Source organism: Eumetopias jubatus, unplaced genomic scaffold, assembly GCF_037043125.1.
Source record: "Eumetopias jubatus isolate StellerSeaLion01/CBP00866 unplaced genomic scaffold, mEumJub1_p1.0 scaffold_8, whole genome shotgun sequence".
Taxonomy (NCBI): Eukaryota; Metazoa; Chordata; class Mammalia; order Carnivora; family Otariidae; genus Eumetopias; species Eumetopias jubatus.
The window spans coordinates 139,509,038-139,522,001 of NW_028274814.1; the positions used below are offsets into that span (position 1 = coordinate 139,509,038).

At 56.4% G+C, this 12,964-nt stretch overlaps 1 protein-coding gene across 1 annotated transcript in view; it reads left to right on the forward strand.

Moving 5' to 3' along the window:
• Positions 1–12,964, forward strand: part of TBC1D22A (TBC1 domain family member 22A) — a 346,524-nt gene that overhangs the window by 234,045 nt on the left and 99,515 nt on the right. The window contains exon 11 of the mRNA XM_028115313.2: positions 12,168–12,295. Within this exon, the coding sequence (XP_027971114.2) occupies positions 12,168–12,295 (128 nt within the window). The remainder of the gene's footprint in view (positions 1–12,167; positions 12,296–12,964) is intronic.

Below are 12,964 nucleotides of genomic sequence, written 5' to 3' on the forward strand. Positions count from 1 at the left end.
GAGCTTCTCTAGTTATCCCAAAGGAGTCGGAAGGGGCGGTAGGGGGGGGCATCTTTGCGGAAGACGGATGTCAGCTCTGAGTCTTGCGTAGGTGTTTGCGGTAGTGAGTGAAGGAAGGGTGGTGTGAAGCAGTAGCACCATTTCTGGACCTGTGGGTGGCTGACTGAGCAGAGTGGGCAGTGTGGGAGGCCGTGGGGGAGACGGTCCAGACAGGCTTGTACGGTGCTGGAGAACCAGCCCGTGGGCTTGCTCCCAGCCCTGCGCTCAGAGACAGGACGTCACCGTGTGGCCTGGTAGGAGAGTTTGTGCCCCCGCAACTCGACAGCACTGAGCACACCGCTGATGTGGGAGGAGAAGGGGGGACTGGTCAGGACCTTGACCCCTTCGTAAGCACTGTGGACGGGTTGTAGGTGGTAGAGGAAAGTCACGAGAACTGAGGGACGTTACACCGAGTCGGAGTGACCTGTTAGCTGTCCTTCCTGATGCTAAATCAGAGCTGCAGTCCTTGCGTGTATGCTGTAGATTGAGGCCTGCTACTTCTAAATGTACATTTCAGGTTACAAACTAGGAGCTTTTAAAGTTTTTGAGTAAGACTACTTGTGCTCAACTATTTTTTTCCCTTGGTAAGAGTATGAACCAGAATAGATACGTCATGCTTATACATGTGGTTCAGTTTTACTCTGTTACATATTCGTGTCTGTGTCCAGAGATGCAGAAGGAAGTGCCTTCTTTCCTTCAAAAACAAGTCAGTTCCCTCAACTAGATTCTGGTCTTCAGTAACGGCTTATGACACGGGAGTGTCAGAGTACTAGAACTTACTTTGGAAAGTGCTTTTTCCATAGGCACGCTGGGATCATCCGTCCCATCCATCTTCCCCTTTACTTCTTGATTAGCCTCTGGCATTTCGTCCTCTCTCCCCTGATCCATCCATCCATCCATCCATCCATCCATCCATTCATCCGTCCACCATTGGACTGTCCATCTCCATCAAGGTGTCTGTTAATCAGTGTGTCTGTCTCTCCATCTTTTCATCCACTCATCTCTCTCATTTTCCTTTTTTTTTCTCAAGATTTTATTTATTTGATAGAGCGAGAGAGCGCGAGAGCACACAAGCAGGGGGAGTGGGAGGCAGAGGGAGAAGCAGACTCCCCGCTGAGCAGGGAGCCCGATGTGGGGCTGGATCTCAGGACCCTGGGATCATGACCTGAGCCGAAGGCAGACACTCAACTGACTGAGTCACCCAGGTGCCCCCTCATCCCTCCCACTTTCATGGAAAACTCTTACTGTCTTGCCCTTTGGGTCCTGGGTGTGGAAGGGAATTGGAAGGAGCCTGGTCAGTACGATCTCACAGTTTAATGGGTGAGCTGGCCATGCCAACCACCAAGGCCACTATAAGTGCCGTCCGTCTTCTTACAGAAATCTGCAGGTGGCCCAGCGGGGTGCCGAGGAAGGGGAAGACAACTTCGGGGGGAGGTAGAAGGGCTTCAGGTGGGTGGTGGTGCTCGAGCTCAGTTTCGAATGTGGGCATGCACAGACCTGCACACCAGCCCAGGCGTGGGAGTCGCAGGTCATGGTCAGAACTCGGATGGGTATTTTCTTGGTAATGTTCTCAGTCTTAAATGTGCCATGGTGGAGGGAATGAATGCTTCTGGAGAAGCTCCTCATCTTCAGCTTCACTGCGGATTTGGGTCACATCAGGGCTTTCTTACTGCTGACGAGATGATTTGCAAACTGTTTATCCGAGCTGTGTGCTTGTTTAGCTCAGAGCTTATTTCTTCTCTGCTTTCTGCACCATTTGAAAAAGGGCCTTGCCTCTTGGTTTGGAGGTTGGGTTAAGCAGAGCCTTCCTTTCCTGTCCTGACTCATAGCCATGGCTAGGTTACCGAGCTGGAGCTGTGGGCAGCCCTGGCCGGCCCTCCCCCTCCCTGTCCTGCCGGAAAGGGGAACACAGGGGCTGGTGTGTTGTAGGCCGAGACGAGTCTGCTCCTGCCAGGGTCAGTGCAGTGAGTGAACGTGGTGGATGGGCCCTCCGGGGACTGCCAGGGAGCCATGCCTGCTGGTATCCACACTCATGCAATTCCTGCTCCTGGGTTTGGGCGAATCCTACGGCTTGATGGAATATGGGGTGGTGGGCTATCAGCCCCGTGATTACATCACATTATCTAACACTCCATTTTAGCAGACTAGCTAGAGATTCTGCCTCTGCTCTTGAAGTAGGCGGCCACCCTGGAGAAGCTCACATGGCAAGGACTCGAGGGTGGCCTCCAGCTGATAGCCAGCAGAGCTGGGCCCTCGGCCATACACCTGCAGGGGCTGAATTCTGTCAACACCCTGGATTAACTTGGAGGTGGGTACTTCTTCGGCTGAGCCTCTGGATGAGAGTGCAGCCTTCATTGCGAAGCCCCAAGCGGTGGGCCCAGCCATCCTGCCTGGACTCAGAGCCATGGGGGCCGTGAGATAACAAATTCATGGTGGTTATTTGTTATACGGAATCAGAAAACTAATGAATGAAGGACAAATAATGCCATTGAGCCCCCCGCCTTTCCCTGCAGGGCCCGCACTCCTGCCTGGCTCTGCTCACCACCCTCACAGGTACATTTCCCGTTGCACCCTCTGTTGGTGGGCTCAGAGAGCCCAGAGACAGCCCCCCTTCCCGGAGTGTGTCGGGGCTTACTGCTTCCTCAACTGCAGATCAGGCCTGGCCCACCGTGCCAGCCCATCCGATCTTGGAACCTGAGCCACAGACTCTCCATCAGTGCCCTCACCGTGTCCCCATCCAGAAGCCCGTATGGGTGTTGGGTGGGATGGAGCCAAGAGCCAGTCCCCTCCAGCTCCTGTCTGTCTGGTCTGGTGTCCCACCTCCTCCAGTGTCCAGGCCGCTGCTGTTGTGCACCTGCGTGGCGGCTGTCCTTGCTGCGTGCTGTCAGCACCTCTGTGCTCGGGGTGCCCGGGGAAGTTGCTCTGTCAGCTGCGCTCTTTTCTAATAAATCAGGTTGGTTGTTGCTTCCTGATATGAAAACAGGCGTTTGTTGAGAAGCTCATGAGCACATCTGCGAAGTGAGAATGATTTAACACCTCGTCGCTTCAATTCTGGGTGGCTCTGGAAGAACTTGTATTTTAGATAATGTTACTGTCAAAAAAATATGCCTTAATACCTCTCTAAAGATGGGAGGATAGTGTGTCGTGGTGTCAGATAGCTCCTGCCTTCTCCCGTCCTGCTGGGAGCCTTAATTTCTCTCCCTGTGCGTGTAGGCTGGGTCCTGCGGGTGCGCGGTGGCGTCCGTGCCCCGAGGCCCGCAAGTGGCTGGGCTCTGGCCGCTCCCTGCCGCTGTGCACTGACCGTTAGGCTCTCCTGCTTGGGGCCAGTGGTTAGCAGGCTTGCGGGTGTGACCCACCTTCACCCCCACCCTCATGTGCAGCGTGTAAGAAGGTAGCAGTCACATGGTGTGATCTTGATGTTCAAACCAGCCTTGGGGTAGTTGTTTTGGGAGAATGTATTTGCAGTTTGGCCTCTGCCCTGATGTCTTTCTGGGTCGCTGCCTCAGGGCCATTTGATGGTGGCTGGAGTATTCGTTCGTACCCCCAGTGGGTGTGCGCTTCTGCCGCTAACCCCTCGGAGGGGGTGTCAGACCCACAGGTTAAGGGCTGGCTCAGTTCTCCACCAGACTGCCCCCCTTCAGACGCCAGCTGCACCTCCATGGTCCCCAGGCCTGCCTGCACTTTTGTCCGAGTTCCCATAAATTCAGTGGTTCCCATGGCTCCCTTAGGTTCGACAATCCACTAGAATGGCTCACAGAGCTCAGGAAGGCACACTATACTTAGGATTATGGTTTTATCGTGGAGGGTGCAGATCAGGAGACCCAGCCAAAATAAGAGAGGCATAGGTTGGGGTTGGGAAGGGTCTGGGCCTGTAGAGGGTCCCTTCTCCCTATGGAGTCAGGATGTGTTGCCCACCCCACCCTGCACTGCATCCGTGTGTTCACCACCAGCCAGGAAGCTCTCCTGGGTCTGGGTGTTCAGAGTGTATCAGGTTCCCTCAAATGGGCACCATTGGATCGTGGGCCCTGTGTTGGACTCAGTCTCCAGCTCCTCTCTTCTCCCTGACACCTGGCAGCTGAGGGTCCCAGCTAGTCCCCATCCCTGAGCCTGCTGAACCTCCTCCGCAGTCACCAGAACCTCTCTCGTTAGCACAGCAGGGACGGCCCGCCCTGAGGAAGTCTGAGGACTGAGAGCCTCTCTCCCAGGAAGGGGGCAGAGACCAGCTCCCTTCTTTATTACGGAACAAGGCGTTCTCTCTGACCAGGAACATGGTCCAGAGTCATTGCAAAATGGCACATCTGCAGTGTTTGACGTTACAGAGGCGCTTCTGGGAAGCCAGCTTCGTTGGTTCTCATGGAGCTTCTGTGTGCTCCTGCTTGCTCCTGGAGGATGAGGGAGGTGTGGAACTGTCGTCCGGTGGGACCCGCTGGGATCCCGGGTTCTTGGCATATAGGGTGGGGGCGGGGGTTGGGTTTTCTCTCCTTACACCATCAGTACATTCCTAAGATGGTGTTAAATTGTCTAAATAAATCTCACTTCCTATTGATTTCCATTACAATTTCCAAGGTAAAAAATGTTTTTCTGAAGATCCTTATTGAAATGCAACAGCATATATTATTGAGGGAAATGGTTTCCTGAGGAAGCACATGGTGCACGGCAATACAGTCAGCTGCCATTGATGGTAGGCCTGCGTGGGGTCAGATTTCCCTCACCAAGTCCCCCTTGCGCACCTGTGCTGTAGCACCGGCCCAGGTAGGCCCTTCCTGGCTTCCCACCCATGCCCTCCGGCCACACACGGGGCAGTTGCTCCCCTTTCTTGGTGGTGGCTGCCACCATGCCAGGAACTTTCCTGAGAGAGTGCTGTGAGGGAGCATGCTTTTCAGGAGTGGAGGACCTCAGGGCACTGAGAGCCAACAAGAACTTTCCAGAAGCTGACCTGGGATTTGAATCCAGGCTCTCCTGACTCTAAACCTGAGGTCTGAGCCCTCTTCCTTAGTGTCTGGCTCACCCTTAGTAGGCTCGCCCACTGCCCAAGGGAGAAGACGGGCCAGCAGCCAGACTCAGGCCATGGCCTCCTCACTGCCCCTGGCGTGGGGCTGACAGGACGGTTTGCCTGCAGGGATTTGCGGGGAGTGTCCTGTGCTGGGAGAGTGGAATTGTAGGTCCTGGGTTCTGCTCTATTTCCTCATTTCCCCCGTCTGCCCACCCTGTCCCCTTCCAGCTCAGACTCCCTGTTCCTTCGGGGCACCTCTGTGGGTGTCTGTAGTGGGGAGCCCTAGACCTCCTCTCTTCATGGAGATGGCCGTGCCCCTGCGCCCCGGATACAGCGAGGCCTGGGTTCTCTGGCCCATGGATGCAGCTGGGCCCTGCCTCCGTGTGGGCCTGACTCTTTTCCAGCTGTCTTCCTCCAAACCGGGAGGGTGGGTGAGCCCAGACAAGGGGCTTCTCGCTGCAAAGAGGCCCACGTTCACTGTCAGGGGGCTCTTGTTTTGTTCCTTTTTTATCTCTTTAACTGATAGAGAATTGAATCTTCCTCCCAAATCAAAGCCTATTCACGCCTTGCCCGGAAGAAGTGGGATGTATTCATGTCTGGTCTTGGCTTTGTGGAGGGGTTCTGAACGGTGTTCTTTGTCAGGTATCTAAGTGTGAGCAATTATGCTCCCTCTTCGGGCAAATAAATCTAAGTAGTGTCTGCCCTCTATAAACAGTATGTGTTTTTTATGCCAAGTCAATGGGATCCATGTTTTTTTCCTCTTTAGCATAAATCCTGGGACACAGTATGTTTGCATAACGTATTTTTATTTTTAATCAAGAAGACAAGATGTTTTCAGTGGAATTTTCAGTCTGTAGATCTGCTGTTTAAAGTGCTGAGAAGTGTCCAGCAACATTGTGGTGGCCTCTCTGCGTGTGGATGTGACAGGCACCTTCTTGGGGATGCTGTGGTGATGGCAGTGCCCTAGCCCGCCACGGAGGGCTTTGTGAAAAAAGTCTTTTCAACCTGAAAGATGACAATAATTACATCTGCCTGCTCATTCATTATATGTACACTCTTATTTCCAGTGAAATGGAAAATTTCAAATTCAGAATTATTGCTAACCAAATTACCTTTATCGGTGAAAGAGCATCTGCTCACAATTACTTATAAAATAGGAAAAATGAAGCTTTTCAACATATACGTTTGTAGCCCTGACGTCTATAAATTGAAAGTAATGTGTCGAGTTTAGTTGGCCATTTTTCAGTGCATTCTAAGCAGGAGGCAGCCCTGCCAGGAGTCCCGCATGCCAGAGGGGGGCTGGGAGGCTGGCGGTGAGCCCACCTTGTGACTCTCCACCACTTAACTTTCGGACAAGCCACCTCCGCGTGAGGGACAGGAGCTCCTGCGGGCCTGAGAGTGCCAGGGTGGCCCGGCTATGGGGTGCCTCGTCTTGGCTCACGTCTGGGGCTCAGAGCCCCACCACAGGGACGGGGGAGGGGGTTGGCCTTCTCAGCACACCTCTCAGGAGCTCCCAGGTCCCCATGGGGCAGAGAAGGCTGGGCGCGTGGGGCACGGAGGGTTGCTTCTTCTGATGAAACAGACGACTGTGAGACTCAGGGTTGAATTCTCTGTCTCTCCTCCCAGTTGCTGGGCTGTTGGAGGCAGGCTGCAGGTCTTGTCTGCCCTGTACTGTCCTCTCCCAGGCAACCCGGGTATGCGGGGTGGGGGTGGGGCGTGGGGCGTGGGGGGCTGGTAAATTTTCCCTGAAATAGTTGATGGATGAGGAGCCTTTGCTCTGGAAGGACTTCGCCTGTGTCCTTGTGGGATCAGCGGGGCGTCGGGTTTCTGGTCGTTCCCGCGGCCCATGCCTTCCCATATGGGCCGGGCCTTGCTCTGCAGAAGGCAATCGCCGTGCCCTGGGGGCTGGTACCCAGACACACAGGGCGAGGCCCTGCGCCCATGTGGCAGTGTGGGGTCCCTTCAGACACAGAGAGGGGCAGTCCTGTGTCCAGTACCCTGCCACCTGGCCTGTATCCGTGGACACTTGACCCAGCCTGCCGCTCTGCCCAGGCAGAGGGTGGACGTGTCGCTGGCTCAGGGTCCTGCAGGGCTGGCCCCTTCAGGAAGGGTGCTGGTCATCACGCTCTGGCTGGGATGGGCTCCTTCCTGCAAGCCTGAGACAGGAGCCGCCTCTGTCTGCATCTCCTGGGGAGGGGCTGAGAACTCAGCTGTCCCTGTGCCCCCTGCCGCTGGGGCCTCAGGTGGGACTCACTGTAGAAGAGAAAGGCTTAATTTTTACGGTTTCCTTAGGTTACTTCAGTGATAGATGTTCCAGAAATACGTTTAATTTTCCAAATCTGTTCGCTCACCAGTTTACATTAGAAGGGTGACTCATGCCCCCCAACACATTTTTAGAGCTGTTTCCCCAGTGTGTCAACTGGTGACCTTGTCCTGCGCTGCCTGGAGGCGCCACAGCAGAGCATGGGCCTGGTTGGGGAGGCCATGGCTGTTCTGTCCTTAACTCGTGTGGGCAGCCCGCTTCCCCGGCTTTCGTCCACGTGTCCTGAGGGCGTCCGGCTCTGGCCATTGTTCTCCCCAAGTGATGTGCCGAGCATGGACTCCATGCCGGGCTGGGCTCTGTGTCTGCCTGTGGGCCCAGACAACGTCCCCCGTCCCGCAGGAGGCCGGGGTCCAGGGGAAGACCCCGCTGGTGGTACCCCAGGGAGAGCCTGGATGACAGCTCCTCATCAGTGCCCTGGGCTTGCTGGTCCCTCAGCTAACAATCCATGGTGTTACTGGGCAGGAGCAGAGGATGGGAAGCAGTGGAAAACGTAGCTTGAATCCACATTAGTAAACTCGGAGTCAGCATTTCCTTCCCGACGGTTAAAATGTGACCCACCCGCTGCTGTCGTTGATGGGGCTTGGCCTGTGCCAGGCCCACAGGGTGACTGGACTGGGGCGGATGGGCTGGCTGCTGTGCCGTGGGAGGCTCCAGGCTGCTGATCTGCTGCAGCCCTGGGGTCTGCTTGCGCCAGTGGGCGAGGCGCTGGCATGGCTGACCTGGCCCTGTAGAGCGGTGGGCTGGGGTGACCAGCAGGACCAAGGGCCTCCAGCCGGGGCCAGCCTCCTGTCCCGGGAGCCGCCCCTGTGCTGGCCTGCCTCCTTCCTGGGCTGTTTTCAGGCAGTGGTCCTGTCTGCCCAGCTGTCGCCCGTGTTCCAGCCTGTTCTTCCCCAAGCTGCCAACGCAGGGAAGTTACCCTACTTTTCCTGTGTGAGGGAGGTTTTTTTCAGTAAAATCAGAAATTTTCTAAAGTGTCTGTTTTCAAGTGTTCTCTTGTTCGAATTTCACGCTAAGCAGAGCGCTCAAGTCAGTGCCCTGGGCCGGGCCGGAGGCTGACTGCCTGCTGGTGGGGCTTCTGCCCTTGAGCTGCGGGCAAAGGTCAGGCCTGGATGGAGGGCCACTCAGGGGAACTCTCCAGAGGCTTAGTTTTGTAGCTGCTGATAATTGCAGGCTAGAAATCATTCTTCAGTTCCTACAGACAACACAGTGTCCCATCACATTGCTGAGACCGCTCCTCTGTATTGCACTGTGGGGGACAGAAGCAGGGAAGGAAGACTGGGGATTTGGGGCTTTGCTCGTTCCTGGTGCTGGCCACCCGTTTTCTCCGTGCGTTCACGCGCTCCTTCCCTCACTCATCATCTGACAGACACTTGCGAGACACCTGGTGTCTGGACAGGACGTACAGAGTTGACTTGCCCACAGTACCTGCCCCGGGGTGAAGCCCAGGACGCTGGGAGAAAGGCTGGACTCGAGGTGTTTAGCAGCAAGAAGAGGGGCAGGCTGACGGCACAGGGAGTTTAGGGAACTCTCCAGGTGTTTGGCACGTGACTAGCTCTGCCCTGGAAGGGACAGGGAGGCCCGGGGGGGGGGGGGGCGGAGGCTGGAGTGTCAGCGACACCGGGTGGTTGGGTATGGACGGGGTGCCGTCTGGCACTCAGTGCCACCGGCGGGTGACACCCGTGGGACGTGTTGGGGGACTCAGGGCTGAGGATGAGATGCATTCCTAGCATATTCCAGTTTTCTCAGACTGTGGGCCATTTATGGGACCCTCACAACATCTTGAGTGGAACCTCTGGAGGCATTAAGTGCTCCCAAGATGTTGGGCCAGCGTCACAGGGAGAGGATTGCCCCCTCCTGCCTGGGGGCTCTTGTCTGTGCAAAGCTGTGTGTCTCAGTTCTGCTGGGGACTGCTGCTGGGGAGCCCCCACCTAGCGCCATGCCGTTGATGGACTCCTGGCCTCTTTATGCTCCACTAGAGCAAGTGGGAACTTCTCTTTGGTAGTGAAATTAAGTTTAATAAAAAATAATTGTATTTAATAAAACATAAGTTGATTAGAAGAACACGGTTAGATAGACCACAGTGTGGCCCCACCCTGCCCCGTGTGCAGAACTTCTGGAATGGGGACCCTGTGTGAGAGGCTGGAGTCCTGTTGCCCTCTGTCTCGCAGGGCCCCTGGGAGGGGTTCCCAGCACATCACAATCTTCCGGGGAGCTGACTAAACACAGATTCTCAGACCCCACCTGAAAGATTTTGATGGAGAAAGTCGAGATGAGCCTGAGAACCTGTGTTCTTAAGCCCTTGAGATGAGGGTGCTGCCCAGCCCCGTGTGGGGACCACTGCGGTCACATCCCCCGCGGCTCCCTGCTGTCAGGCTGGCCTGCCTCTGAGCTGGCCCTGTGCTCCCCCGGGCCCTGGCCGTTGCTCAGGCCTGAGCTCCTCAAGGGCCTCTCACCTGTGTTTACCCAGCGCCCCAGGACAGGGGGACGGGCCCTAGTCTGCGGGCCGGGGGGCGCGGAAGATGGAGCTCGAAGGGGCCCAGTGCAAAGAAGACATTTTGTTGAAAACTTAGGTTTTATCCTAAAAATTAATGATGATGATTGACTTGATAATGCTTATTTATTTGGTTTTACTATAAGAATAGCTTTCAGATTTCTGAGGGGGATCTGTTCTTACTGCCTACTGTGACTCCGTTTGCTTCCAGCTGACTCCAGCCTTGCTGGAACATGGCTCCCTGGCTCACGCTCCACTCCAGCCCCTTGTGCACAGAAATGTTCTCCTCAGGCTTTCCCAGGGAGGACAAGAGGGATGGGTAACCTGCAGAAGTGCACGAGTCTTCCTTCAAGCCCGCACGGGCTTGGGCCAGAATCCCTCAGTCAAGCAAAAACAGAACAAGCCCCCCTCCGCTGGCATGTGAATTGCCCCTCTGGGGAGAGGGGCCCCTGCCCATAGGAGCTGAATACCCCGGGGAGCAGATACCAGCCAGAGGAGCCCCTACTGCCAGGCCTTCCCTCTCTGCCTGCTTCCTGGCCTTGGCCCCCTGGGCCCAAGCCTGCCCTGTGCTGCGTCCGGAGCCCTCGGTCCCTACGTTTGTCCCTGAGGAGGCCGCACATGGTGGGCCTTGGGGCGTTTGGGGTCTTCCCACTGGCTCGTCCCACTGGCTTCCTCTCTGGCATCTCACCCCCAGCTGCCTGCAGGGGCTCAGAGGTGAGCCTGTGTGCTGCTTCTCAGCCCCGTGTCATTAGCCACTGTCTTGTTGTGATTGACCTTACAGTGTGTTGCCAGGTCTGCCGCACCACGTGGCCCAGCTGTTCCCCCACACCCGGCCTGCGTGTGTCCTGCCCCGCCTGCCACGTCGAGGGTGCCCAGGCGTGTTTGTCATGCTCAGCCGCGGGCAGCAGTGGCTTGGGGTGGGGTGTCGTAGCAGAGCCAGTGGAGGAACTGGCTCCAGTCATGGGGGCCAGAGTTGTCCGGAGCCAGAGCTGTCCACAGAGCTTTTCTGTGACCCGCCTTCCTCCTGTGGACGAGAGCACCCCGCCAGGCTGACTGTAAGCCAGAGTGACTGGAAGGTGCAGCGGGTCTCAGGACAGGGTCCTCCCGCCCCTCGCACCCCCCTCCTCTGTGCTTGGTAGTGAGGAGAGCCTTGTCTCTGCAGTACTTCACGTTACCAGGAACATGAGTAAAAACAAACCAGTAAGCAACAAAACATGCTTACTTATTTGCTAGTTCTAGAACTTTCTTTGGGAGACCTGGAAAACCTGTAGGCTTTTTTCAGGGTCACTTCTCAGGGCTCTCAGGGCTGGTCACAGGGGAAGGTAAGCCCCAGAGAGAAGGAACTTGCATGTAACTCAGGACCTCACAGAAAGGAGTGTGTGGAAAGAGTGCTTTTAGCAGTGCTTGGTGGACCCTGATTCAACACAGCATGGGAAGGTTCTGGTTCCAAGTCGGGACCTGTTCAGCAGTACTTGCTTGTCTTAGGACACAGCACGGAGTGGGTCTTCACAGGGCAGAATGCTAGGAAGCAGCAGGGTCACCACGATCCCCAGAATCTTTGCTTCCTGCAGAGGCACCTCCAGGATTTATGGACTGTGGAGCTTCATGGAGCTCTGGAACCTGCCCCCCAGGTTGCTGAGCACCCAGCAGAGAGGTCTGGGCCGGGAGCACAGGGGACCTCAGCTGTGGAGCATGTTGCAGTGGGATGGGGAGGAGCCGCTCGTGGCCAGTGGGAGATTGAGCGTCAGGGAAATGATGGTTCTTCTGAAGGGTCAGCTCTCCTCTCTGGAGGCCAGCCCCAAAACTGGAATCCAGAGGTACCCAGCCTAGGGCCCAGGGCTGTGTCCCACTCGCCCGCTCACTGGCTGGGTCCGGGAGCAGGTGGAGAATTGTCCCCAGACGAGCCTGAGGTCGTTTTGGGAGCTGGTGAGCTCTCCCTCTCTCTGTCCGAGCCCCTCCTGGAACTGCAGCCTGTGCCTGGTGGACTTGCCCGGGGCGGGAGAGCGCTCACTGCGTGTCCCAGAGCATCCGCTGGCCTCGCAGACCAGTTTCTCACCCGAGAGGCAGGAGTGGTCCTGCCCCTCTTACCGGGGGCGGGGCGCACACATGACCTGGGGGGCCACCCTTGCCACTGTTCCCATCACGGCCACCACTGCCGCTCCCTTTCCAGAGGAAGAGTCAGTCTGAACTCTTTTAATGGAGGTGACTTCTTCGCTCCCTGGGGATGTTGCTTGGGCGTCTGGTGGTTGGAGTGGGTGGTTCCAGGCAGAACCCTGGGGGCTCTCCCTCACAGCCATGGGGCCTGTGTTTGTCTCGCACAGAGCAAGTCCACCGGCACCTGGACCAGCACGAGGTGAGGTACCTGCAGTTCGCCTTCCGCTGGATGAACAACCTGCTGATGCGGGAAGTGCCCCTCCACTGCACCGTCCGCCTGTGGGACACGTACCAGGTGAGCTGTCTCCACAGCCCCCGCGGCCTCCTGCCGCGCCCGGCCCGGGCCCGCTGGCTTTCTGCCGGCTCGGCGGCCGCCCAGGGGAGGGTCTTCTCTGGTGTTCTTGTCAGCGGGGTAGACGGAACACCGGGAAGGAGAACTTCCTGTCGTTCTGTTTGTAGTTGAATTTCATTCCGACCGTGTGATGCCAGTGTCCCCAGGGCTCACGAGCAATTTACATTTTGTCGGGGCCCTAGGGGCGCGGTGGGGGGTTCTTGTAACTCGGCGCACGTCTGCGCCGCAGCTGCCAGAAACATTCACACTCAGGACTCACACATTGTCTGTTTTGAGTTACTTATAATAAAGATTTTTTAAAAAAACCACTGACAGATTCAGTGCAATATGAAATTTTCTCCTCTCCACCGACTTTGATGAAATTCGTTTCTTCTGGAGACTGAGTTTTCTGGAACAAACCACCTTTGTTCCCCCGAGTGTCCCATATGCTTATTCTAGCACCTTTCCATGTTGCCGGGGATGTTTGCTGAAGCTGAGGCCGCGCCGCGGGGCTTACACGCCCGCTTTTCATCATCCCTCGCAGAGAGCGGGAGCCTTACGTGGGACGGAGAGTGGGGGCCTGCGGAGGCTGCCTTCTTCACTCTGAGAGGCAGGGTTTTTGCCTTTGCGGGC